The following is a 25133-nucleotide window of genomic DNA, read 5'->3' on the forward strand; positions in this document are numbered from 1 at the left end:
TAACTCATTTCTTTATTACTCATAAAATATACAGCAATCTCAGTACTGAAAGAATTCATTGGAGCTTTGAATTCACAGTCATAATTTCTATATACATGCTAGTTTCATCCCTCTTCAAGAAAAAAAGCAAGGAAAAGAAAAGAAAAAATCTTTTCCACTCTAATGAAGCTAGCAAATGTATTGTACATATTTCCAGTTAAAAGGATTTTTCAACAGAGAGAAAAGGGAGTTTTGAATCATGGTGGGATTGAGTGGTTTCTTTTTTTTTTGAAGTTAAAGCAAGCAAAACCTGTCAACAAACATTGACTAATATAAGAGCAAAAAAAAATATATATCATTCAGAACACAAGAAAATCAAATGCTCACCTATCATTGGTTTACAGTGTTTCTCCTCACAAAGCTGAGCCTCAGATACCTCAGTATTGGATCAGTGCTTCTCACAATTGTTTCATTACTTACCTAATGTGCATCACTGTTCTTTCACAGCTGCCTCTACAAACCCATCTTTTCTCAGTAACTAATGAAGGCACAAAATGAACACATAAATAAGAACCCAAAGTACACAAATAATTTATTCTTGAAAGACTAAACCGCAATGTGGACAGGTCAATATACAAAGGTAAGGTTGATGAACTTAAAAATAACCTGGTGCACATATCAAATGTTTTTAAATTACTCAGGTCAGAAAATCTGATTTTTTTTTCTAGAGGATAAGGAGATTAAGACATGAACATGGGTGTATTAAAATTTTGATCTCAAAAAAATAAATGATTTTCCCCCTGTATGACTTACAGACTTGAAGGACAAGCGCATTCTGACAAATGTAGTGTGCGAATATCAACCTCTTTAATAGCTCCTCACAAAAATTTCAAAAATGAAAACGGGCTCCTCTCCCCTTCCCTTCCCTTCCCCCCACCGATAAACTCAAAAATTTTCAGTCTCATTTACAGTTAAAAGTGGGTTAAAATGCATCCATGTCTTTTGGTCCCTGTCGGTTTAGCTCTCTGTGAAGTGCTACCATCCCTCTTCAGCATGTTATTGCCATACAAAGGTCGCTGTCTGCCCAACAAGTACAGTTTTATCTGAGGTCCAGAATCAGCTGGAAGGACACCTGGTGCTGGATGAGGTCGGGATGAGTGTGGGCCAGCCTGCTGCACCTCCTCCCTCTCATGCTCTCTGGTGGGTGGTGGTGGTGGTGGTGGTGGTAGGGGGGGGGGACTCTTAAGGCTCCTGTGGGGGCTTTTCTCTTCTTCTGCCCTCCCAAGCTGGCGGTGGGTGATTTTTAAGACACAGTGTGTGTGTTTATGCGTTTATCTCTTCTCCCCCAGTCCCTCAGTACGTCTCTGAATCCGAGTCGTTGAGCTCCTCGTCCTTGTAGAAGCCCTCGTGATGGCTGATGTTGTTGAAGCTGCAGTAGGAGCTGTGCTCGCCGCGCAGCACGGGCAGGGTGTCGAAAGTGACGCTCTTAGAGGGGCTGGTAGTGTAGTGGTTAATGGCACTGAAAGGGAGGGTGGGCGCCGGGGTACAGGGGGACACAGGCATCATGGTGGCCAGGATGAGGGCTAGGCAGTCTGCCACATCTTTGTTGGGGGCACAAGCCAAGGCGGGTGTGTAACCTGGAACGATTACAGTGCACTCGTGTTACACATTTTATTAAACAAAGACAAAGAGACAAAGAAAAGCTGCAAAATCTCACTTTTGATATATTTGGTGTTTTTGTTCACTTCTCAATGTACTGTAAGAGCCCTAAATATATAGGTGGCTGTATATACTGAGAAGAAAATGTTGCTGTGAAATTTACCGTTTTCATCAACTGCAAGTACACTAGCACCCTTTGCAAGCAGTTCTTGCACCACCACAGTCAGACCATTTCTCGCAGCCACATGTAGGGGCCTAAAAAGAAAGACACAACACGGATGTGATGACAGGCAGGTCAATATTTTTCAATTTGTTCTGTAACTCTACATTAATAATTCAAATCCCCACATATATCTACAAACACTACCAGCCCATTCCATCACTAAGATGCAGCAAGTCAAGACACTAATATAATACGAGTGAGACATACGTCTGTAAGGCGGCGTTAGTGGCATTTATGAGGTTTCTGTCTGTTATCTTCTCCAATATCAACAAGGCACTGGTTTCATGTCCCTGTAGAAAACATGTAAACAACCACATACATTAAATACACTTTGTCTGTAGTACTGCAACACATCCTTGTGGGGCACACTGTATATTTGCTGCTGTAAGAACAGTGCCACCATATGGTAATACGCACCTTACTGCAGGCCAGATGAAGTGCGGTGTTCTTCACAGCATCCTGCAGAGTGAGATCTGCTTTTGCACTGCTCACCAGCAGTTCTAACAACGACGGTGAGAGGGAACAAGACGGGAAAAAGTTAATTCAATGCTGATTGATTAATTCAATACTGCACTGACATTCCACAGTGATATTTCCCAGTCTGGGGGTTTAGAGTAGAGAAACACTCGTACCGACGGCGTTGGTCTGGCCATTCTCAGCAGCCATCATGAGTGGCGTCTTCCCCGCGGTGTCGACATTGTTGACCTGAGCGTTGTGGCTCAGCAGCAGCTGGAGACACTCCACGTGGTCAGTGAAGGCTGCTGCATGCAGGGCGGTCCTACACAAATAACATCAGAAGAAGACTCATTTTAAATCAAGCAATCCTATTCAAAATACAGAGTTTTAATGCAATTCTTGTTGTATTTTGCTTTATAGGAGTATGTGTACCTGTTTTTACTGTCTTTGGCACTGACAATAGCAGGGCCCAGAGTGTCTATCAGCATCTCAGCTGCACTTTCATTGTCCCGGATCCTGAAGAAGAGAAAAGAGCCACTTATTTCATCTGTCAAAGGTTCTGGCCTCGTATGCACTGATCGAAACAGACGGCAGCAGAGAGGACCTTACACAGCACAGTGGAGGGGGCTGAAAGAATTGCCTTCGGCCTTGTGAAAAACCTCTTGTTCCAGCAAAACCTCCACACATGTATCGTGACCTGCAGGAAAGAAGAACTGAATCAGCCTTCTTCTCTGGGTGCTCACACTCAGGGCTTTCTTAAACATTTTTCCTTATCAACATGCCAAAATTTAAACTTGGGTGCATAAAGAAATTGTTTGAAAGAATAATATAAAAAACAAGCATGAAACATGAAAAATAAAATGTGCATGCCTATCGTAAATCTACACTTTCTTAAGTGCTCTACTTCACTTTCTTGGCAGCATGTCTGTGTGTAAGAGCATCCATTAGTAAACATTTCCATAACTATATTGACTGCTTTTTAAGACGTCTTCAAAGCCTCGTCTCTGTACCATTGTAGCAGGCCCAGTGCAGTGGGGTGTAGCCTTGGTTGTCTGTTAAGACAGGGAGTGTTTCCACTGATTGGGCAGCATGCAGCAGGCCTCCCAGTACCCCAGTGTGTCCACACGCTGCTGCCAGGTGGATCGGTGTGCGCCCTTTACAGTCTCGCACCAGGAAGTTGGCGCTGTGCTGAAGCAAGGCCTCGACACATTCCTCATGACCGGTCACTGCCTGAGGACAGAAATCAGTTTTTACTTATGGCTGATTATACTCTGAATGACGATGTTATTAAATGACGAGAGCTGGTAAATGTTATTATGGTTTCTTTTAACTCGTCACAGGCAGAAAAAACTCAAACTAAGGAAAGCTGTGGTGATAAAAGTTAAGGTAAAAAAAAAAAAGACAAAAAGCAATATCACACAATATCCAGTAACATGCACACAGTATGTAAGATTCTTACTCCTCTATGCAGGGCCGTCCTGCCCCACTTGTCTTTGGCTTCTACATTGGCTCCCTTATTTAACAGAGAATACACACAATCTGTGTGTCCACTCAGGACCGACAGCATTAGAGGGGTTCTAAGAGATAAGACACAGTAAGGTTAGCAATTACTTTAGAACGTAAGGGGGAAAAATAAAAACCCAAACAAATTTTTACTCACTGTCCATTCCCATCCTGAATATCTACTGCACTTTGAAGATCAGCATTTCCAATCAGCAAACGCAAACATTCTGAATGACCATTGGTAGCTGCAGGGAAAGAATGAAAACTCCATCATCATTACTCATTACACTGTGTTTGGGTCTGAAAAGCCAAATGCAGGCAAATTCATGAGCCACTAACTCCGTACCTGCAGCATGGATGGGGGTTCGCTTCAAGGTGAAGTCTTTGACAAGGATGGAGGCTCCTTGGTTGATTAGGACATCCACACACTCTACGTGACCCTTAAAGGCAGCCAGGTCTAAGGGTGTGCGCCCTTGGCCGTTTCTCACATCAAGATCCAGCAGAGACTGCACCAGAACCTCCATAGCATGGTGGTGACCATGGTACGCCTGAAAGATTTTGTTTACCATGAATAAGTTCACATAAATAAATGTAGATTGATGACAATGCCGCTGTAAGTATAACACGCACTACTCACAGCAAGGTGCAAGGGGCTGACGGGAGCTCTGACATCAGAGTCATTCAGGATGTCTGTCCCTGAGGTTTCCATTAGCTGAACAAAGCAGTTGCACAAGTTAGAACTTGATTCCAATGCAATCACTCAGATCTATGACTGTGACTCGTGGTTCAATTTATACATGAAAAACCCCCAAACATACACATGGAGGAAAGGTACAAATTCTACTCACCACATCTAGAGGTGTTTCACCTGCAATCTGTAAACAAGAGTGGAGAAAGCAGTAAGACCTTAAACATCATAGCAATGTACAAATACAGAGACACTGATCGTCATAAGTTGTGTACTCTGAAGAGAAGTTCTCACCAGCTCCAGACAGAGGCGATGTCCGTACGCTGAGGCGTAGTGCACAGCGTTGTAGCCCTGATTGTCCCGGATCCCTGGATTTGCATCATTTCGCAGTAAGTATTCCAGGCACCTGCACACACAACAAAGAGGCCGTCGTCAGGGGAACAGGATCTTCTTTGAACTGTTACTTAGCATAACCGATAATGCAAGTAAGCTTTCATCCATAAAACCTTCAAACGCGACCTGCCTCCCACACAACCACCACCTCCCTTAAAAAAAAAACAACTGAATTTTCTGAGTATTACTGACTTTCCATCTGTGTCAGAGGCAGCAGCATAGTGGAGAGGAGTGCAGCCCCGTTCGTCTAGGTCATTGACGCTGGCCCCAGAGCCCACCAGAGCAAACAGGCACTGGTAGTTACAGTTGGCAGCAGCGTAGTGCAGAGGGGTCCTGGAAAAGCAAACATGGCTCAGTTCACTGTTCAAATTTGACCGAGAAACTGACAGAGCGCAAACTCTTGACCCGCATCCGCCAGTAAACGCTACAAACCTGCCAAAGCTGTCCTTCCTATTAAAGTCTGCACCCGTGTTGAGGAGAAGATTGAGACATTCCAGGTTTCTGAGGGGATTAGAGATTTATGAGACGATTCATTGATAATTATAATCGTATTGTTTTTGTTGTAGGCCATAAACTCCATCTTAACACTTACAGTTAATATTAAACATAGTGTTCAGGTGTCCTGTACTCACCCTCCAGCAGCTGCAGCATGTAAACAGGTCCTTCCAAAGTCATCAGGAGTATCAATATCAAAGCCTGCACAGAGAAAAGGATTATAAACAACATCCTACATATACTGTTTACTGTATGAGATATTTTACAGTACGGATATTTCTACAGCGTTCAGATTTCTATAAGTTTGTACTGCGAGCAGCCACGCAATATGAATATGAAAGAGTTGTTCACCTGAAGACAAGAGTTTTCGGCAGCAGTCAGAGAATCCACTGAGAGCAGCCAAATGCAGCGGAAACATACCGTGAATCCCTCGTCTGAAAAAGACACAATCACGCTGATTTAACCAGTATGACCCAAATATCATTGGCTGCTAAACTAAGGGTAGGAACTTTCTGCTAATGGTACAGAATCATCTGTATCAGTTACATAACAGTAAAAACACGTTAGCTTTGGACAGGTTGCTGAAAAAGCGCAAACAGGCTCACTCACTTCGCTGTGTTAGCTTTGTTGGTGATGAGGGTGTTGATGAGGAGCTCGTGTCCGTATCGGGCTGCAATGTGCAGTGGTGTGTTTCCGTTTTTGTCTTCACAGTCAATCTCAGCACCTTCAGGAGAAAACAAACCAAGCGCTTAGCAAGTGTTACACTAAGAAGCAGTTTTCGTTTTACTGTCCAGAGTGGGGAAATGAAGTGAGAGAGGCTGCGTTTTTAGCGGAGCTCACCATTCTCAATGATCGCTTGAGACCTAGAAAACCTCCCATGGATTGCTGTCATGTGGAGGGGAGTCTTTCCATCTTTACTCTGGGGTCAAACAAAAACATGTTAGTATCGCAGCGCTGGTCATTACTATGACTCCCAGCTATAAATTATATTGCCCAAACAGCAGGCTTGGATTCACACACAGGTAACGTGTGACTGTTTAAACAGTGCCTCTAACAAAAAAAAAACAAAAAAAAAACAACAAAAAAAAAAAAAAAATATATATATATATATATATATATATATATATAAAACCAGTTCTTGAGTAACAGCTTTGACCAATCCTTTTCCAAGTAATCAGTGTCAAAATGCCAACAGGAGTCATTCAGGTTTTTTACTCACCTTGATGTTGACGTCAGCCCCGTTGCACACTAGCAGCTCCAGACAGAGCGCCCCGTGGCGTGAGGCGGCGGTAAAATGGAGAGGTGCAAAGCCCTTCTCGTTCACCTGGTTGACGTTGGCTCCACATTCAATAAGCTCGTTCACCACCACGTCCTGCCCGTTGTAGCAGGCCACGTGGAGGGGTGTGTTGCCATATGCATTGGGCTCATTGATCTAGACGGCAAGATAAACAGAGAATAGAGAGACAAACAGGTAACAAAGCAGGACTGTGACTCTTATAGCACATAGTATAGGAATCTATTGAGCTGTTAATCAAAGCATATCTCTCCTGATCAGATCATAACATCTAGTGGTGTCTACAGTGTAATGACAATCCGCTTGTGGGTGGAACTTACATCCACCCCCAAGTCCAGGAGGTATTTGACAACACTAATCATTCCACTGGAGGCTGCTGCGTGCAGGGGGGTGTAAGATTTCTTATCTTTGCAGGCCACCTCGGCTCCATGAGATGCCAGCAGCTTCACCACTTCTATGTGCCCTGAAGACAAAAAGAGAAAGATTTAATTACATGAATATGCTATGGAGATATTATCAAATATTTCTTATAGTTATTTTTGGCTGCATGGGGCGACACTCTTGCAGCAGGCTGGATTTTTCTCAGTACAGACAACATAACACAATGACAGCTTCAAGGCTGAGTGTTAAATGTTCTTCTAAATGCTGACGTCGATGCCAACACGAGAAAAAAAAAGTCTCCCGAGCATCTATGTTCTACACAATAACTGCATATATAATCTGTTTTATATATAATGGTAGACACTATTCCTCCTCCAATGAAATCCTGGACAGTTTTTATTAACCACAACGCGAGAGGAACTCCTCTCCTTACATGGAAAATGGATCGCGTGATGTAAAAATCCATATGGTTGACTTATTACCCATGTAGGCTGCCCAGTGGATTGCACGGCGGTCCTTCTTGTCAAATGCATTGATGTTTGCTCCTCTGGAGAGCAAGAGCCTCACCATCTAACAGCAGCAAAGGAGGGGAAAAAAAAAAGAGCAGTCAGGAAAGATGTCAAGAGAAGCTGCGACCTGAACACTTCAAATTCTGCTGCCTTCGAGTCAGTGCGGCAACTCGTATAACCACTGTGTACACAAGGCCTTTAGCGCCTTAATACTAGGGATAACGGACTGATCCTCTGGTCTACACCACGTGTATGTTTACACCTTCAGTTTATAGGGTACCTACACTGCAGCAAGGGCTACTACTGCGTGTCCTCATGGTATTTGTTGTGTGTTTTACCAGAATACTGCGACGTCTCTGAACAGCTTCTATGCACTGATTTGCATAAAAACATGATTAGATGGGACATTTCCACCTTTAAGATAACTAATCTGCATGCGAGTATATGATTGCAGTTAGGCATTTGCGTGCCAGCACGTGGTTAAGGCAAGCGCTGTCTGTGTACATAGCGTCCTTGACCATGTGACCGCAATTTATGACCGACAGCCTGCAGTGTCAGTCTGCAGCCATGTGTGAGAAAAAAAAAATGATAATCTGAAAATTTGTTATTTTCTAAACAGATTATGACCGGTTCATTGGAAAGCAGCTTTATTGTTCATTAAGCTGCGGCTTCTCCAGTTTGTCCTGGTGTTTGGATTTGAGCAACTGACCTCAGGATCAAACAGGATTATTACCACCCTTCACCAACCAAGACTTTATACACTAATAAAGCAAAGGCTGAGCTTAGCAACTTGTTTTAAAATAGAATATTAAACCTGAAACACTAAGTTAAAGCAACTGGGAAATACTGTGGGTACAAATAGCTTAATGTGCTATATATATAATATTAGCAATTCTTTTTTTCACTACGTTTTTTCAGTACAGCTGACTGCTGACTATATGTTTCTCTAAATAATTGGTGTGGTTATGACAGTTAAATGGTGACAGGGTTATATGGGGAAGTTGGTTGTTTCATCTCACGCTTCTTAAATGGGCAAATATGCAGCCATTGTTCAGCTGTTCTGTATGGTACATGATAAAACGGCCACGGTGTTCACACATTTATGAGGCAAGCAGAAACACTTCGTTATGGAAACAGATAGGTAACGCACCTGACATCTAACCTGGAGCGATGGTTTGGCACTAAAAAAACTCTGTGCTCTTAGGAGGGGAGAATATTACTGTGTTCATCAGTAGGAAAAGTACAGAGGTGGCTAAAGTTCATAAAGACAGGACAGAGTGTACAGCCACACAGTCAGCACTGACCCTTTTAAGTTAGTACAGGTTTTGTTTCTTAAGGCAATTGATATTCAAATTTGCTGCCATTTGTTTCCATTAAGGTACAACTAAATCAATCCGAAAGGCATTAAAGCACTTCTTAGACTACAGCCCACAGACGAGTCAAACAATACTTTGGGGCTTAATTTTACCTCCAGATGACCGCTGAAGGCTGCATGGTGCAGCGCAGTCCGACCTGCTCTATCTGACACATTCACATTGCTGAGCAGTGGGACGAGGGCTTCGGCGCAGCGGACAGCCTTATTGGCTGCAGCGATGTGAAGCGGCGTCTGCCAGTTCTTGTCTCTGGCGTTTACGTCTGCAGAGTGTTTCAGCAAAACCTGGACAGCCTCCTGCGAGAAGTCGTCACATGTAAGTGTGCGCTGTTTGGATTTGTAAAACAAATGTGTGATAGAGAATAAGAGAAGCATTCACATACCTCACTGCAGGAGGCCACAGCCCGGTGCAGAGGAGTGAGCCACTTGTTATCTTTGGCATTTACTCTGGCACCTACGAGTCAGAGGACGTTGGTTGTCAAGACTGTTTAAGGTCACACAGTTACATGACATCTAGTGCAACAGCTACAAAAAAAAACAAGAACTGAAGCCGACAGTAGTTAAGTCATGTTTTGTAATATCTCCACCTGCTAAGGAAGAGAGCAGACAGCAAAGGGTGGATGTGGAGCTATTTCACAATATTGAATACAGATGCATCATCCGGCCACATAAGCATAAAAATATTCTACTGTGTCTACAGTGAGTGTCACATTTGAAATGAAACACTGCTGATCATTCACCACTCCCTTTAATACCAAGAAAAGAGAAACCTGTATATCGACCTCCATGTACGGCACTGGAGTAGAAAGGTGATGATGACTTTGACTAATGACATTCTCTAAGATTTCAGTGGATGATTGAAGACCCATACTTTACAAACTGGTGTGATGAATTTGGCCATATCTATCACATATTAACAATCTTACTAATATTTAAACAAGCTCAAATTGTGACACCAGTTCCATCATTTCAATCATATGGTTGTATTTGATTTAAATGGCCTGTTTACATAAATCCCCTTTTAAAAAAAAACATACCTGAAAGTATCAACAGCTCTATAATTTCTGCATCTCCGAGATAGGCAGCAGCATGCAGAGGAGTTCGCTTCTCATTGTCCTTCAAGAACGTGAAAAGAAAAGCAATACAGTGATTAAAAAGACACAAAGCAGCTTGAACTCACGCCTTAACCTTGTATTCTGTCTGTCCTTTATACAGGAAAATATGGTCCTGATCTGTTAGGACATCAAAACTACACAGTTTCTTTTACTGTTTGTAACATTACAATGCTAGAACTGAGAAATAGCCATTACATGTTGACGGCCACACAGTCCCCATTCATGGCAAAAAGGGGGTTAAACATAACTTCAGTAACTGGAAAAGCCTTCCAGTGAAACACAAGCAAGTACAAGTACAAACCAGCCATATTTTGAAACAAACATCCCCCCACCAAAGCAGTAATTGTGAGGAATGCAATAAAATAAGCAAAGCCAGATCAAGCAGTGGGAACCGTAAAAACCAACCATGTGCTGTTTCGTACTCTGCAACTGTTAATTGAAAGAGCTGTTTGAGGCCTTTCAAGGACAATTATACATCTGAGGTTTTAAATTTGAGTGTCGTTGTGATGTTTTTTTTTAAAAAATACAACAATAATACAAGGAAATGGACGCAGATTCAGTGAGAGTCTGTTGGGATTACCTGTGCATTCACATCCTCTTTTTTGAAAATGAGTGAGCGTACTTCATCTGGGTCCACACTGAAAATAGCTTTCAGTAAAGCAGGCTGTAAAAGAAAGAGAATGTGTCAGACTTGCGGCGCCAAGAGTATAGTTCAAATTTGAGAAAACAATAACCATTCACACCTTGGAGACCTTAGACTTTTGAGAGACTTCTGGATTCTCGTCATCGAGCACCACAATACACACACGACTCATTTGCTCTGAGATTAAAAAATCATGTTTAGGCTGCTAAAAAGTCCCTAAATATTTTTGTTTAAAAAAAAAAAAAAAAAAAAGGCAGAGACTGAGGCATGTGTGATGACTCCACACATCAGAGGATGATGGAGACAGACTGTCAGGATCGATACTGACAAATGCTGAGCAGCCGCTTTCTAATTCTGTTCTGTGTTTACAGCCTGTGGGTAGGTCAGAAGACCATATCCACACCACGCCACAGAGAGAAATACCACAATCTTTAAATGAATACAAGTCCGACCACATGTTCCAATGGCTGATGCGCAGTCCATCTTCACTTTTTCACCAGACAGATTTTAAACTTTAACATGACTACTATCCTCCTGTGGCTGTCTGCATCTTCAGCAGAGACAGAGACCAAAAAAAAAAAAAAAAACAGGGCAAAAAAGAGACAGCTACCCACAGCTGATATCGTTCAACCTTACAACAGGTGGCAAAGATGACAGAAGTCAAACAAGGTTCCCAAAATAAAACTGCAGTACAGGAGAAAGTTGCTGAAGTTCTTTGTGAAGTCTGACTCTTAAGAATCATGCCATTCCTACCATGGCTTCTTACAAAGTAGTTTAGCTGGCTCCACCCCTCTGAGGGGAGTTTACAATGGGAAAATACTGCTGTGTATTTTAGACAAATATATTGTGATATTTTTCCTTATTTCCATTTTGCACAAACATTCATATGTGTGCCTAATTAAAAAAAAAAAACAAAGACTGCCAAGAGTAATTATGCTTTTAAGACACGTAACTGAAACCATAAAGCTTTAAGGAAATATTTACCCATGTGTGATGTGTGGGTAGCTTAAGTGATTCATTGTGACACTGTTGCAGCATTTTTGCCAATGCTTCCTGTAAGACAGTGCTCTTTCACAACAAAGTCTCTAAAGACTGAGACGGAGCTGAGAACCCGATGTTCTAGTCCATGTAGTTACTTACAACCCAACTCAAAAGTGCTCACTGTAAGAATTATGACAATCTCGGCTGATATATTAAACTGCAGCTGCCATTGCAAACAGCTCTACTTTTGGTCACCTATGGAAGATTTTATTGGACTACTATTATTTGTAAGCCACAGAAGGCAGCTCACAGATGTGTACTATGATCCACAAATATTTCACTATCACTATTTTTTGCATTTCTGTTGTGTAAAATCATATCCATAAAAATACGGAGTGATCTGTAAATACGTCTAACTTACTCTATAAACATTTACAGACATATCTGTGCTGGTGAAACAGGTTTTGCAGCATCACCTTGGCCTCCTCTCTCCTGTCACAGCAGTTTTCACTGGACTCCAAGACACCATCAACACTGCTGCCAGTCAGCTGGACTTTTCTCTGATTTTCAGAATACTGTATTTCAGAGTACCTGATAGACTTTCAATACACTTTGTGGCAAATTTAAATTTACTACAAAAAGTAATAATGCGTTTTAAATGCACTTGCATTGCTGTTCTTTTACATTTTGAGTGAAGTGTATTTTGTTTTTACTAGTGAAAAGTTGAGGACGAGTCAACTTTGGGAGAAGTGGCAGACAGGTGGGTATGTGCATGATACAAGTACAAACACGTTTTTCATTGTTTTATTATTATTTTTTTGGGCCACAATTGTTAACTGTAACCCTGAGGTGTTATATAATACCCTTTGTGCACCAGGGATGTGACATATTTCACTGTGTCCAAATGAATATCAGCACTATTACAGTCTGAGTGCTCTAGGGGATTTATTGCCACCCTGAGAATTTCCATTTGTTGGTCGCTCAGGGGAATGTCAGTTTCTGGCAGAACAACTCCATAATCTGAATCTGAATCTTGATGCAGGTGTCCTGCAAAATTCAGGTTACATTATAATACAGAATAAAATACAGTGGTTATTTGGAAATAAAAAGTTCTAAAGTTGAAGTTGCACTTTCTCTCTGAAAAAGCAAAAAGTAACGGTTACTATAAGTGTGATTAAAAGTCATTGTGGTGGTGGTTTCCAGGCTGTTGATAGGTGGTTATTAAGTTCTCTTAGGTGGCTGCAGTAGTCTCACTAGTAGTACTAGTGGTAGTATTAGTATCCGTAGTGGTAGTAATAGTACTAGTAGAGGTCATTGCAACTGGACCATGGTTTCAAAAGAGAAGGCTCACTTCCCAGTTTAATGCACATGGGGTGGAAATATTGTAGATCTGGAAAACCACAAGCTCTGACCACATCTAAAATAAAATTTGCCGTTCACAAGGTCAATTGTGAACTGCATTTTCTCACATTTTACCTCAGGATCGTTGCGTGGCTACTGGATTTGATCTACCTCCCAGAGATTATGTAGGAAGTGCCAGTAAGTAAGCAAGCAGAGCACACTCACCTGGAGCTGACAATGATAAACCTGATTCTGAATCACGACTGTTGAGTTGAAGCCAGGCTGCTGTCCTTCTCCTTGTTATCTGATGTCATATGGATGGTAGGTAGTCTACTTACTGTAAAAACTGTTGTTCCATCAGCTCACCTTTTGGTGTAGCTGGTAACTGCCCCACATATTTGCTCATTTTTTTCTAGAGATCAGCTGTGGTATGATCTGGACAAAAATCCGCAAACAAATGCGAGGGAAGTCACAATGTCCACAAACTGACAGGAAGCGATTTTAAAACGTGCAAAACCCATTTCATGTGTAGAAATGGATCCACAAATGCGTCAATGTGTACAGAGGAAATTGTGCGTGTTGGCAAGTTGCTCTGTATTTTTGTGGATATGATTTTGTACGACAAATAAAAAACATACGTTTGTGGATAGTGACATATTTGTGGGTTATCCTCTGTGGGGTACAAATAATAAAGTCTGATAAAAACGTCCATAGATACCAGCTAGCTTTTTCTTTGCAAATTGTTTTTGTCATTAACCAGTGTTACCTATCTCTAAACAATGCTAAAAACCAGTGCCCCTATCAACAGTCACAAACTGTATTAAGTGTGCTAATGAACCTCTGTGCATCATGCTGGCCACCTCAACATTGCTGTGCTCCCCTATCTGATCCACCATAACACCAGCAGAGAGTGTTTGATCAGGCAGTTTTCCACTGCCTGTGGGAGGAGGCTGGCATAGATGGGGAGAACAGTGAGGGCAGGGGATCCCTTCCAGAGGCTGCAACTGGTTACCCATGAAAGACCCAGATGGAACATTCCTGGCTTCCACAAAAACTTAACCCTTTCCTGACTTGTTTTTTTTTTTTAGTTGAGTTTCTAAAAACAAATAAGCCATCATGGCGGGCTCAAAGCTGCAACCACAGTGAGAAGCTGTTTCCACAAGCAACAGCTGTGGAAAATTGGTGATACTTAAATGCTGCGTCTCAGGTGAGCTATTATCTATCACTTGCATTACATGTGAGCAAGCATAACCTTTGAGTGAGCAATGTGCACCCATGTATCCAAAACAAAAACTACGATCAAAAAGCAGGAGGCTCCTGCTACAAAAAGTGCCAAGAGTCAGCAGGGTTTAAAATCACCTGCTGCAATGGTTGGCTGGAATGAAAGCCTGCTTTATCTTGTATGGCCTTCATCTGCCATCAATACACCTTTGGTAGAAAAAGCTGAAGAGGGAAATCTTTAATTTGAATAGTCTATGTCTGTGCACACAATTACTTCCACGAGCTGGATTTCTTTCTGCATCAGCATGATACAGCATGCAAAGTGCCTTTGTTCATTAAGATCTCAACCCTCATTTAACCCACCAGGCTGCCCCGCTAGTTAATTAGCTAATGTGCAGCCCCATAGCTTGTAATACTTCATGTGCAAAAGACATCTTGTTCATACGAAACCGTTTGTGCCACACACGTCACAAACGATATCAAAGCAGAAGAATCAAAGAAACAGCAGCTTGCATCCAAGTCGTCTTTCTGAACCGCTGATAGAGATCATTTGTACTGTGTGTCCTATGTGCAACATTCAAAACATTGTAAGTGCTACTGATTTAAAAAAAAAAAAAAAAAAAGAAATTAAAAAATGGCTCACAGGAGCCCAGGCACATGATCATTCGCTCACACCCACAATGAAAGGAATAGTTTGCTGTAGAAAAAAATAGTGCATTCTTAACAGCCATTCCAAGTATACACGGTGACATGGGTTGACACGATTTTTTCCTCTGAAGAGTGCTGGAACCAACACGACAAAATATGCTTTACCCTCGTACAAACTGTAACTACATGAGAATTTAAGCAGTCTTAGATTGGTGCTCAGTACGTATTCAGAACAACCAAGACAAAGACTACCATTAGCACCCAGGGAGTGAGTAGCTTAGAGTCCCTTTTTAAAAAATATAAGACAATCCTACCATTCATTTATTATAATGCCCATGGATATCTGCAGGGTGCAATGGAGGTTAGAGTTACTGAGGATAAATTCACAGTAACAAGCAGACACTTGTGCCTCTTGTACTCTTTACGATTTCTGAATATCCCCCTCAGTGACAAGGAAGGACAAATCTGCATTTTGTTGTTTTCAGTTCTCCAGTCCTGCACGACTGTTGTAGGAGATTTTCTATGCTTCTCTAGCTGCACGACTGTGCACCTCCTCTCTTCATACAAGCCAGCCTAGTTAATACCATCACCATGGAGACAGCTCTTTGGCAACTCCACTGGCTCACAGGAGCCCAGGCACACGATCATTCAAGCACACACACAATGAAAGACACATGCACGTACATATGTTACCAGAATAGCAGGCATGTGCAAAACACAGTCCTCAAAATGATAACAGAAAGCTATTCTCGTTTTCACAAGTAGGTGGCAAGTGTATAATAGAGTCAAAGGACACGTCTGACACTGTCACACTGTCACACTGCCAGTCACTTCATACATTTATTATAACCAATACACAGCAGCTTACCCGCATGTATACCATGTCTGTTAGTATAAATAAATACATCTTGGTGAAGAACTACTTCCTAATCAGCTGATAGAACGGGTTTGATTACTTGCGGTATTTACAAGGGGACAAACACTAAAGGCTTGTGATCAAGGACATAACTTATAAAATAAACACTAAGACAATCACTAAACTGAACAGAGCACAAATCCTCTGACAGATCCCCACTTCCACAAAACGCTGGTGGTTTTCAAACACCACTAAACATTTAGTTAGGTGAACTAGTACATAAAAGCTACACCATTCGTTTACTTTACATTTTATTTAATTTAATAGCTATCACAAACCCTCACCAGCTCAGGTAGTTAACATGTATATGTCACAAACGTCCAGTTGTCACAGTAATGTCACAATCAACAGATCGCCTTGGTTGTTAGTCATCTCACAACACATTACAGATTTAGTGGCTATTATTAAATCACTGAATCACTTGGAAGAGACAACTTAAGCCCAGTTTTGTGTTGTTTTCTCACAATATGATAACTAGTCACTTCCCAACTGAGTGGCTAGAGGCATTTCGCACAGGCTCTGGCTAATTGCTGGAGATAAACACAGGATCATTAGCTGGTTACAACTCAGTAACCGCTTGAGCATGTGTCTCAGTGTAAATGTTGATGCATCTTTTATAATCGCCCAAAACATGACTGCATGTGTAGTTCACCCGACAACACTACACCTAACTTTCACCTCATGAGTGACTATTTAATATGAAGATTCCCGTAAAACGCTTAAGGAAACGCTTCCGTTTCGGAGAATAGCATGGAGAGACTCGAATTACATTCCGCTGGCGAGTGTTGAAATCGGGGCAGCTAGCTACCATTAGCCAGCCAACGTTAGCTTAAACTTGGGTCAGCCTTTGACACAGCGATCGCTTACCTGGTCTCGAATTTTGAGAACCACCATATTTCTGAGATTTTAACTGTTCTCATGCAGATTCATAAAGGGATATTTGTCTCCTTCCGAATAGCAGTGTTTGATCTCTTTAGCTCTCCCGCTGGTCCACTGGAGGCCTAGCGTCACGCTAACTTAGCTCTCTTGCTAGCTCCCTAACCTATGGCATGAAAGCAGAGGAGTAGCGGAAACTCCATAACATTGCCGCCACCATACTTCACCTCCCAAAAAGAAGCAATCCCATAGGCTAAACGCGCCGGACGTGCTAGTAAGGGAGTCAGTGGTTGGTTGTAGCCAACGGCGCTTTACGACAGACGCACTGTGTTGAATATTGCATCGCCGTCTACGTTCATGTCAATATAAATGCATTCAAAGGACAGTTTAAATCTGTACATCCGGCATGAAATCAATTAACATTTTAGTGCAAGCTTCCTGTGCTCTTTTAACAAATGCATGGGGCTATGTTGCTCCGTTTAGCAGGCTACTCAGTAACAGCTGCTCCTTACTCTTTTTACAAACTGTGACTCATCGTGAAGTTGCACTAAAACCGAGAACCATGCTGCCATTGCACGCTGAAGAAGAGCCACTTGGCTTAAATGTTAAGTACAATATTCTCTCAGGAAGAGGAATTTCTCGGGACAGACGATCATCCGGCTCGTCACTGACTCATTCTTCTTCAAGAAGGTAGTCATGCCTACACAAAATCAGGCTACATAATTATTTGGCTCGATGGAAGCTGGTAAAACAATGTTGACATTTTGTGCAGGTATCACAAGCTGAAGATGTAGTACACATTTGTCCGTATCCTGTACGTTCAGACTACATGCAGCATGCACACACCACTGAGCTTTTGCCTCCGAGTTCTGAATCCCCAGACCATTATAATAACCACCTTTCCTACTCTTTTCGCCATCATTTTAATAAAAGGGAGCAAATGGTTTAAATAATGAATTTATGCACCCGCAGTGCATAGTGTCCACACAGAATCACTGTCCTGTGCCACACAAGCTGTTTGGCAAAGTGATGGACATCCACAACCTGAACCATATACTCCTGCTATACCTCTTAAATATATATCAGATAATGGCGGTCTAATGTACAACTGAGTGACCATTTGCAAGAAAAGTGTGTTCAGAAAAAAACCTTTACCAGTGTCTTGTAACTTACAGGTTGGTGGTGGGTTTTAAGTACTGAGCGTGTTGCAGGTCCTGTGACCCTCTAACACCAAAATGTGGTGAAATGTGGCCCTCTAGTGACTTTCCCTTCAACTACAGGCAGGCTTTCAAAGTAGCTGATGTCCATCAAACATAGATGAGAAATACAGATGCAACATGTTAATTCATATTAACTTAGAGCCTAGAAGTTAGAGACTTATATGGACATATTTAATTGAGTGCAATATTGACTTGCATTACTTATGCAACCTTTTGTTGTGTAAGAGTGATATTAAACTGATTATTTGCATTAACCTAAACAATCTAGGGGACAAGTATAAATCCTAAGTGCTAGTGACTGCAGATCTAGACAAGATTACAAACATTCCCTTCTACACAAAAATCTGGTGAGAAGTTTGTGCGTTAACCACGCTGAAAATGAGGGTGTCTGCTCTTGAATGTCTGGGTCGCTTGTGGAATGTTACATCCACAACAGCTGATGATGTGAGGACAGTAATTTCCTCTGTACAGTGAAAACACCACAGACAGGACTGACGGGGATGAGGTTAGGGAAGAGAGCCAAAAGGCTTGGACACAAAACTGTCTGTTTATGGCTCGTTCAGTGACTCAGTGGTTCGGTCACAGACACAGACCTTGTACACTTAGATTAAAAAGTTCACAAAGTACCAATTCAGAACTGGATGAGCTGCTGCTTTTTATTACAATTGGAAGACATTTACTGTACTCTACAGTTATGTCATATTGTGGCATGTTAGATTTTTGCAATACAGCCTATTCAGTTTTCACAGTTCTATATAGATATAAAACCACAACCTTTTTAATGTAGCATAATGAGGATATATCACTGTGAATGCTACAGCATTAAAACATTAATTACTGCATTTGGTATTAATTATAAATCTTTATGCCACTTGTCTAAATAAACATGTTCGCAATAAGCACTCACTGTAACTCATTCACTGTCCTGACAGCTATCTATCTCTAGCTGCCATGCAGGGTACAGAGGTGATTACTCCCTGTGACTGCTTTCCAACAAATGGAAGCAGTTCTATTACAAAATAAAAAAAAAGCTGTAAAGCAAAATAGTACAGTTACTCAGAGAATGAGGGAGGGAGCAGGGGTCTTTGTGAAGGAATGTGGGTTATGCTCACCAGGAAACTTTCCAGAGAGGTTTCACATTTCAAGGCACTTGAAACAAAGAAAGGGGAGAGGGAAAAGGTTGTGCCAGCTATGTTGATGATTTTGGGTGTAGGTTGGTCGCCTTTGCTGGGGGTAATCCTTCTGGATCTGTCTCTAAGCCCCCCGAAGGCCACATTAACCCCAGCAGGAATACTTTCTCACTGGGGAGGCTGTGGTCGAGAAGGGGTTCCCACAAATTAAATTAAGAGGAGAAGCTACAGACAAAGGAGTAAATGCATAAATGAAGAAAACAGATGCTTATGCACATACCTCTCCAATCTCCACCCCTCTTAAAACTGCACCCTGACCCTGTGTTTACACCCTCCATGTTTACAGGACCCTTTCAGTGAGTGTGTGTATGTGTGTGTGTGTGTGTGTGTGTGAGAGAGAGAGAGAAAGAGAGAGTGGGAGAGAGAGGAGGAAAGATTGATATTTACTGTGCTGAACTTCTTTCTACAGGAGCTTTTTGAAGCTTTTGTTGGTTTCGTTTTGCATATATGTTATATAATATTTTAAATTACGGGCAGTGAGACATTTCCAGTTCTCTAAGATGACTCCCTTTGCTATAACTACAGCAATAACCATTCTTCATACTGTCTAAAACACAAAACTAAATCACTTGTGAACAGAAAACAGAACAAAAAAGGGATAAGTTATCATCAGACTGTATCTTTCTGCCACAGAAAACCTTCGGAAGATGTCCTCCCAGTACTCACCCAAGTATGGAGGTTAAAAAAAAGGTGAGTGTCATTACCCACGCTCACCTTACATCTGTCAAAGAGAAGTAACGTTGATTAATACACCTTATCCAGCTTTTATTTAACACTTGTGGAATTTTGGGAACAGCTGTTTTTACTGCACCAGTTGATAAAGTTGCTCAAGTATGCCCTACCACAGCAGATGCAAAATTGCAATAGACTATGCTGACAATAAGATGTTTATACATTTGTGAAGACTGCAAAGCCCATGACATTCTTAGCTGTTGCTGGGAAATTACATGGTCCTTAGTGTCTTCGGTGCCAGCTGTGGGGTCCTGCACAGCGATGAGGGAGCCAGAGAGACATGCGTGCAGGATCATGCCTCAGATGTGCTGATGTTTGGCGATGACCCTGTCTGTCCAGCCATCAAGATGAGGGATAGCAAACAGCTGGATAATCGAGGGGTCCTGGAATGAAAGTGGTGTCACCCACTGGGTCAGTCCCAGCTGCTGTAGGACAGTGGACAGTGGCAAGATGAGAAGAGAGAGAATTTAATTTCACCGCTTCCCACCGCTGCTCCTGGGGCGTTGATGTAGAGCCCAGAGACCACATAATCAGCAGATAAATCCAAATTCCTGTCTCCTAAAAGTCTAAAGGTAGGGTAGCTATAATACAGCATAAACAGAATAAAGTTGAATAATCATTCAAACATCTTGTGACTTGTGATGAGCAGTGATGTGGGAAACAGGTGAACAGAGATGAGAGAGAGGTGCTTTGTTCCTCTTCTAAAGGAAAGACATTTGTCCACTGGGCCAAACAGTAAACGAAGGAGAGCTACTGAGGAATGCTTTGAAGTGACAAATAAAAATGTGAGACCATGGACAGCTGTAGATTTATGACGATGACAAATCTGCAATCTCTGCTAATCACACAGACAGTCAGGCCCTGCTTCTGGTTGGGATAAAAGCATCTTCCTTTTTTCCACTACTTTTTTCTTTGTTACCAAAATTCACACCAGTGGGCCTTTAAATAACCAGAACAGTGGGAAATTGCTCAGGTGGTAGCTTCACAGCTTATTGTTCCTTGTTAGCTTTAAAATTAGGGACAGAGTGCAGTGACAGAAAGCTGTTCCTTCCCTTTTTTTGTGATAAATGGCATCACACACAAACCAGTCAGAGCATGTGGTAAACAACTGGACATCTGTGATTACATTTATTAATCAGTTCTTAGTTCATTTACATTATTGCTGTTGCACTGCAGCAACTGATGGGGTGCAACAACAACTGTGTCGGAGTCCAGTACAGTGACATTGAATAGTCTGACCAGTAGATGGCACTGTTTCCATTTTAATCATGTCTTTGTGAACTTGTGGACGCTACAGGTGCTATTTTTAGGAGGCGCACCACTGCAAACTGTAGTCTGTGGATGCAGCTGTCACATTTAGGAATTTTATGTTATGCAATAACAAGCAAATAATGTCTTCTATTACAAGCAGCGAGCTACTTGAGTACCCCTATTATCATAGTTACAGGTGTACTCATCTATTATCATGTTATTGTTATTATTATTATCATCATTATTATGTGAGGAAGAACTTAACACTAGCGCAGATTAAAGTTATATATATATATGTATATATACATTCAAGCGTGTCTGTTGTCTGAGCTTTTTTAGATGTTTACATTTATAATATCTCACCAGTGAACATGATCACCACATTAGTCTGCTTCAGTTCTCCTTCGCAAGGGGAGATGACTGATGAAGTTTCTGCGGAGACGAGCTGCACCTGCTGAGGGGCAGAGACAGCGGTCGGAGCTGACCTCGTCTCTCTCTATCACAGAGAAAATCAGAGGACAGTGGGGCAGACGGGGCGCTCAGGCTGCCTCTACCTTGGCTAGGATTTTATAACGCACCCCCCCCCCCCCTCCCCACTTTCGACCGAGCAGGATTATTTATAGCCCAGTCGTCAGACCGCCGCAGACACCGATGGCAGCCCGCATGTCCTCCAGTCCAAACACAGCAGCACACCCGTCAAACCCTCAACCCTGTCCTCAAGGTAGAGCTATTAACGTTTCCACTTGGTGTGCTTAAAAGATGTGAGCAATGCATGACCACAAAGCTGCGCTTACAAAACGACAGAAACAGTGAAAAACAGTGAAAGCAAAAATTTAGCTCACAGTTGTAAATATTTAAGAATAATTGCGCAGGCTATCTTTACACTCCTGAAGCACAGATCTAAAGTGAAACAGTTCTAAAAATCAGCGGATTAATATTTTAAGTCGTGTTGCTTCCGCGGTCACAGGTGGTCGTTTTGTCATCGATTTCTATTGTGAATAAAATTGGACCGGAAACTGAGTATTCAAAGCTGTGACCTTATCCACACAACCCCAGAACTGCGAAGGGTTTTGTCTATCTATCTATCTATCTATCTATCTATCTATCTATCTATCTATCTATCTATCTATCTATCCGTCCGTCCGTCCATCCATCCATCCATCCATCCATCCATCCATCTATCTATCTATCTATCTATCTATCTATCTATCTATTATTTTTAAAATTTTTGAACAAAGTTTTATCTGGCCTCATCGTTAGACTGTTTTTAGGTCTAAGATACAGGGTATTGTGGTGCAGCCAGCCACCTATAAATACACCTGCTTTCGAATGAATGATCTGCAGTCGTGGTTGAAGTGTGAAAGTCTTCATTTGAAAAAAAAAAAACTTGTCAACTAACCAGCTGCATCACCCTTTGTCACAGCCTAAGCGTGACTTTATTAAATTAATATTTAAAAATAGCCATTAAACAACTGGATCCTGTAGAGGATATGACGCAATATAACATCTTGGTACTGTGAGCAGCGTGATGTTCATCCATACCCACTAATATACATACTTCTCACAGCTGCTTTACTTTACATTAGTGGTGGAAGAAGTATTCAGATCATTTGCTTAAGCATATACCACAAAATACAGTGCCTATACTGTGTTACCAATAAAAATCCTGTACTCATATTTTTAGTCAAATAAAAGCACAGAGCTATAAATATGCTTAAAGTATCTGAATGTACTCATAGTGCAGAATGGCTCCTTTCAGTGTTACATCAGTATACTATTAGGTCATTATCACTGATGAATCAACATGTAAGCAGAGGTAATTTTAACTGCTTTATTGTGACCTTCAACTTTAACTACTTTTTTTAACCCATGCATAGTTTAATCCATAGCAGTGCACTGCATTTTATAATGTGAATATGTTTTTATATAAAATCTCAAGAAAATAAGTGTAGTGTAGTAAAAAAAACAATATTTCCCTCTGAAATGCAGTAGAACAAAAGTGCAACGTTGACATGAAAATGAAAAATACTTAGAGAAAGTATTTTAAATTTGTACTAAAGCACAGCATTTAACAGTAAATGTAATCTGTTACTTTCCAACATTTTCCTAAATGTGCTTTATAGATTTAGAAAAGCCTGCATATGTTTTCTCTATTTTAATATACTTACAATATCCACAGTCTCTACAGATAAGCATTTGACTGCAGGCTGTACTCTGCATGATTACATATGTGACAAATACATCTTTGTAAATAAACACCTACATTCTCACATATTTAGTTTTTGCAGAACCAAAGTTGTCACCATGATTTTTACATATCAGGAACTAAATGAAAGTTAAGTGACAGTGCAGGTGTTGTACTATACAGCAAGGTTAGTTAGTTTTTCTCGGTTGTTTAGCTGCACACTTTGTCACTCCAACAAAAACGTTTAGCAGGTGTGTTACATTTGTAATGGCTCTTGTATGATGGCTCTGGTGATCCACAGGTGTTATATTGTGACTGCATTTCAATCTTCTGTGAGCAAGGTAATAGGAAAACACAAGGACCACAAACCCTCCAGTGTACACATGACATTTTCAATTAGACGGTGACACAAGAAAAACACTGCTCATAGTTGACATGAAAGCCTTTCACAGCCACTCCAAATGACCCTTCAGCCGTCTTTCCATTTCAGAATATTTATGATATTTTTACATTAGACTTGTTCTTGGCAGGTTAATGCTCACAGATGTCTGCACTGCTCAGATGGCTTGAGGGGGCAGGTACCATCTGAGCTGTGTCAGGGAGAGAAAGTCATTTTAACAGCACCTTACACTTAGCCTAACACATAATTTCATAGTACCAATGAATGTGTTAATGTGACAGAATGTTTTCGATAGAGCAAATCTTGGCAGGCATCTGTGAATTATTCACTGGACCTGATAAGTTAGCATGTTCGTCTATACAATTGGCAGTATTCTCAGTATCACCATGTCGCATCCTTGCTGTGCAATGCATGTTAACTATGGAGACTTATTCTAGTCCTAAAGTTGGTGTCTGGCAATATTTGTATTAGTAAAAATATTCTATAGACACCACAGAGTAATCAGTCAGCTACCAGCAGAGATGACATAAGAAGTGAGAGTGAGCTTGTTAATCAAAGAGGAGAGAATACAATGCCTTTTCCTTTTTTTTCACAACTAAAGTGATGAAAGTGTTGTATTACGCTTTGTCACTGGGGATTTATTTCCTGTGTTTGTGTGCCATCCTTGACTGACCGTGACAGTGTGAAAGCGGCCTTCGTGTCACACAGTTCCAGCAGAGAAAAAGAATGCAGTGGGTTTTGTGCCGTGTGACGGAAAGTATGACATGACAAAATGATTTAGTTATGTCATTGTAGCAGTACATTAAAACATACTGTACATGGTTGGAGGAGAGGTTATGCAATATAATATATTTTTAAAATGTATTATTAATATCATTGTTAAGAGATTATGTATGTTGTACCAACCAGACCTGTACATCCCACAGTAAATGGACGTTGTTTGATATAATGGCTTTTACAACAGTTTGTCTGACGCTGCTCTATAAGTTAATGAGTTCATGGAACTCAGTTACGCAGAGTCCCAAAACTCATAATGGGCTCCATATGATGAAATACTGTGTATGACCAAAGTAATTATGGGTAAATATATGATGCCCAAAAGACACATTACGCAAACTCATAATGTGTTATAGCTTATTGTGACATTCTCTAATGCAGTTAGAATGTCAAGCCTAATTGTAATGTTCCCATATTGGATGCATAAAAGCTATATTAAAGCCAACCACGAGCAGCAGAGTGCTCAGTTTTAAGAAGTATGTCTTTGTGATACTGTGATAAGCAAAAATCTGTATATTAGCTCTTGCGAATCTGTCAGGATCCGCATATTTCTAGGGAGGGGGGCAATTTGTGTAATTCTTTATGATCCAAAAGACTTAAAAACAGCTTTAGTAATTAGTACCCAGCATCCACTGCCAGTCAGCATAATGTATTCTTTAGTTGGATTTCACACTTGGAAATAAGC

At 41.2% G+C, this 25133-nt stretch overlaps 2 protein-coding genes across 3 annotated transcripts in view; one reads left to right on the forward strand and one right to left on the reverse strand.

Annotated features, from left to right (window-relative positions):
* Nucleotides 1-554: 554 nt before the first annotated feature.
* ankrd28b (ankyrin repeat domain 28b) lies at nucleotides 555-16869 on the reverse strand. 2 transcript variants are annotated; one of them, XM_041044424.1, is made up of 28 exons: nucleotides 16685-16869; nucleotides 10648-10731; nucleotides 9990-10068; nucleotides 9336-9406; nucleotides 9049-9249; nucleotides 7554-7641; nucleotides 7011-7153; nucleotides 6616-6828; nucleotides 6237-6315; nucleotides 6006-6120; nucleotides 5748-5830; nucleotides 5534-5597; nucleotides 5334-5402; nucleotides 5094-5234; nucleotides 4803-4914; nucleotides 4669-4695; nucleotides 4458-4532; nucleotides 4167-4368; nucleotides 3978-4065; nucleotides 3777-3894; nucleotides 3328-3547; nucleotides 2927-3014; nucleotides 2750-2833; nucleotides 2494-2639; nucleotides 2279-2361; nucleotides 2069-2151; nucleotides 1802-1893; nucleotides 555-1616 (listed from the first exon to the last, which is right to left on the reverse strand). In XM_041044424.1, the coding sequence occupies exons 1-28, from the start codon at nucleotides 16709-16711 to the stop codon at nucleotides 1333-1335; spliced, it is 3159 nt and encodes a 1052-aa protein (XP_040900358.1). In that variant the 5' UTR covers nucleotides 16712-16869; the 3' UTR covers nucleotides 555-1332. The 2 variants fall into 2 exon arrangements, with proteins under 2 accessions (XP_040900358.1, XP_040900356.1); XM_041044422.1 differs by lacking the exon at nucleotides 16685-16869 and adding an exon at nucleotides 10811-11441.
* Nucleotides 16870-17284: 415 nt separating this feature from the next.
* Nucleotides 17285-25133, forward strand: part of hdac9b (histone deacetylase 9b) — a 40947-nt gene continuing 33098 nt past the window's right edge. Inside the window, exons 1-2 of the mRNA XM_041044945.1 lie at nucleotides 17285-17383; nucleotides 19737-19793. The gene's annotated coding sequence lies outside the window, so the exon portion shown is untranslated. The remainder of the gene's footprint in view (nucleotides 17384-19736; nucleotides 19794-25133) is intronic.

This window comes from Toxotes jaculatrix, chromosome 8 (assembly GCF_017976425.1).
Source record: "Toxotes jaculatrix isolate fToxJac2 chromosome 8, fToxJac2.pri, whole genome shotgun sequence".
NCBI lineage: Eukaryota > Metazoa > Chordata > Actinopteri > Toxotidae > Toxotes > Toxotes jaculatrix.

What these genes read in the sequence shown, in the direction of transcription:
- ankrd28b (XM_041044422.1), bottom strand. Translation starts at nt 10,882, where the DNA reads ATGAGTCGTGTGTGTATTGTGGTGCTCGATGACGAGAATCCAGAAGTC. An exon ending in GCCTCTGACACAGATGGAAA is followed by an intron (nt 4,915 to 5,093) that starts GTCAGTAATACT and finishes TTGTGTGTGCAG; the next exon opens with GTGCCTGGAATACTTACTGC. An exon ending in AACCCCCATCCATGCTGCAG is followed by an intron (nt 4,066 to 4,166) that starts GTACGGAGTTAG and finishes CTTTCCCTGCAG; the next exon opens with CTACCAATGGTCATTCAGAA.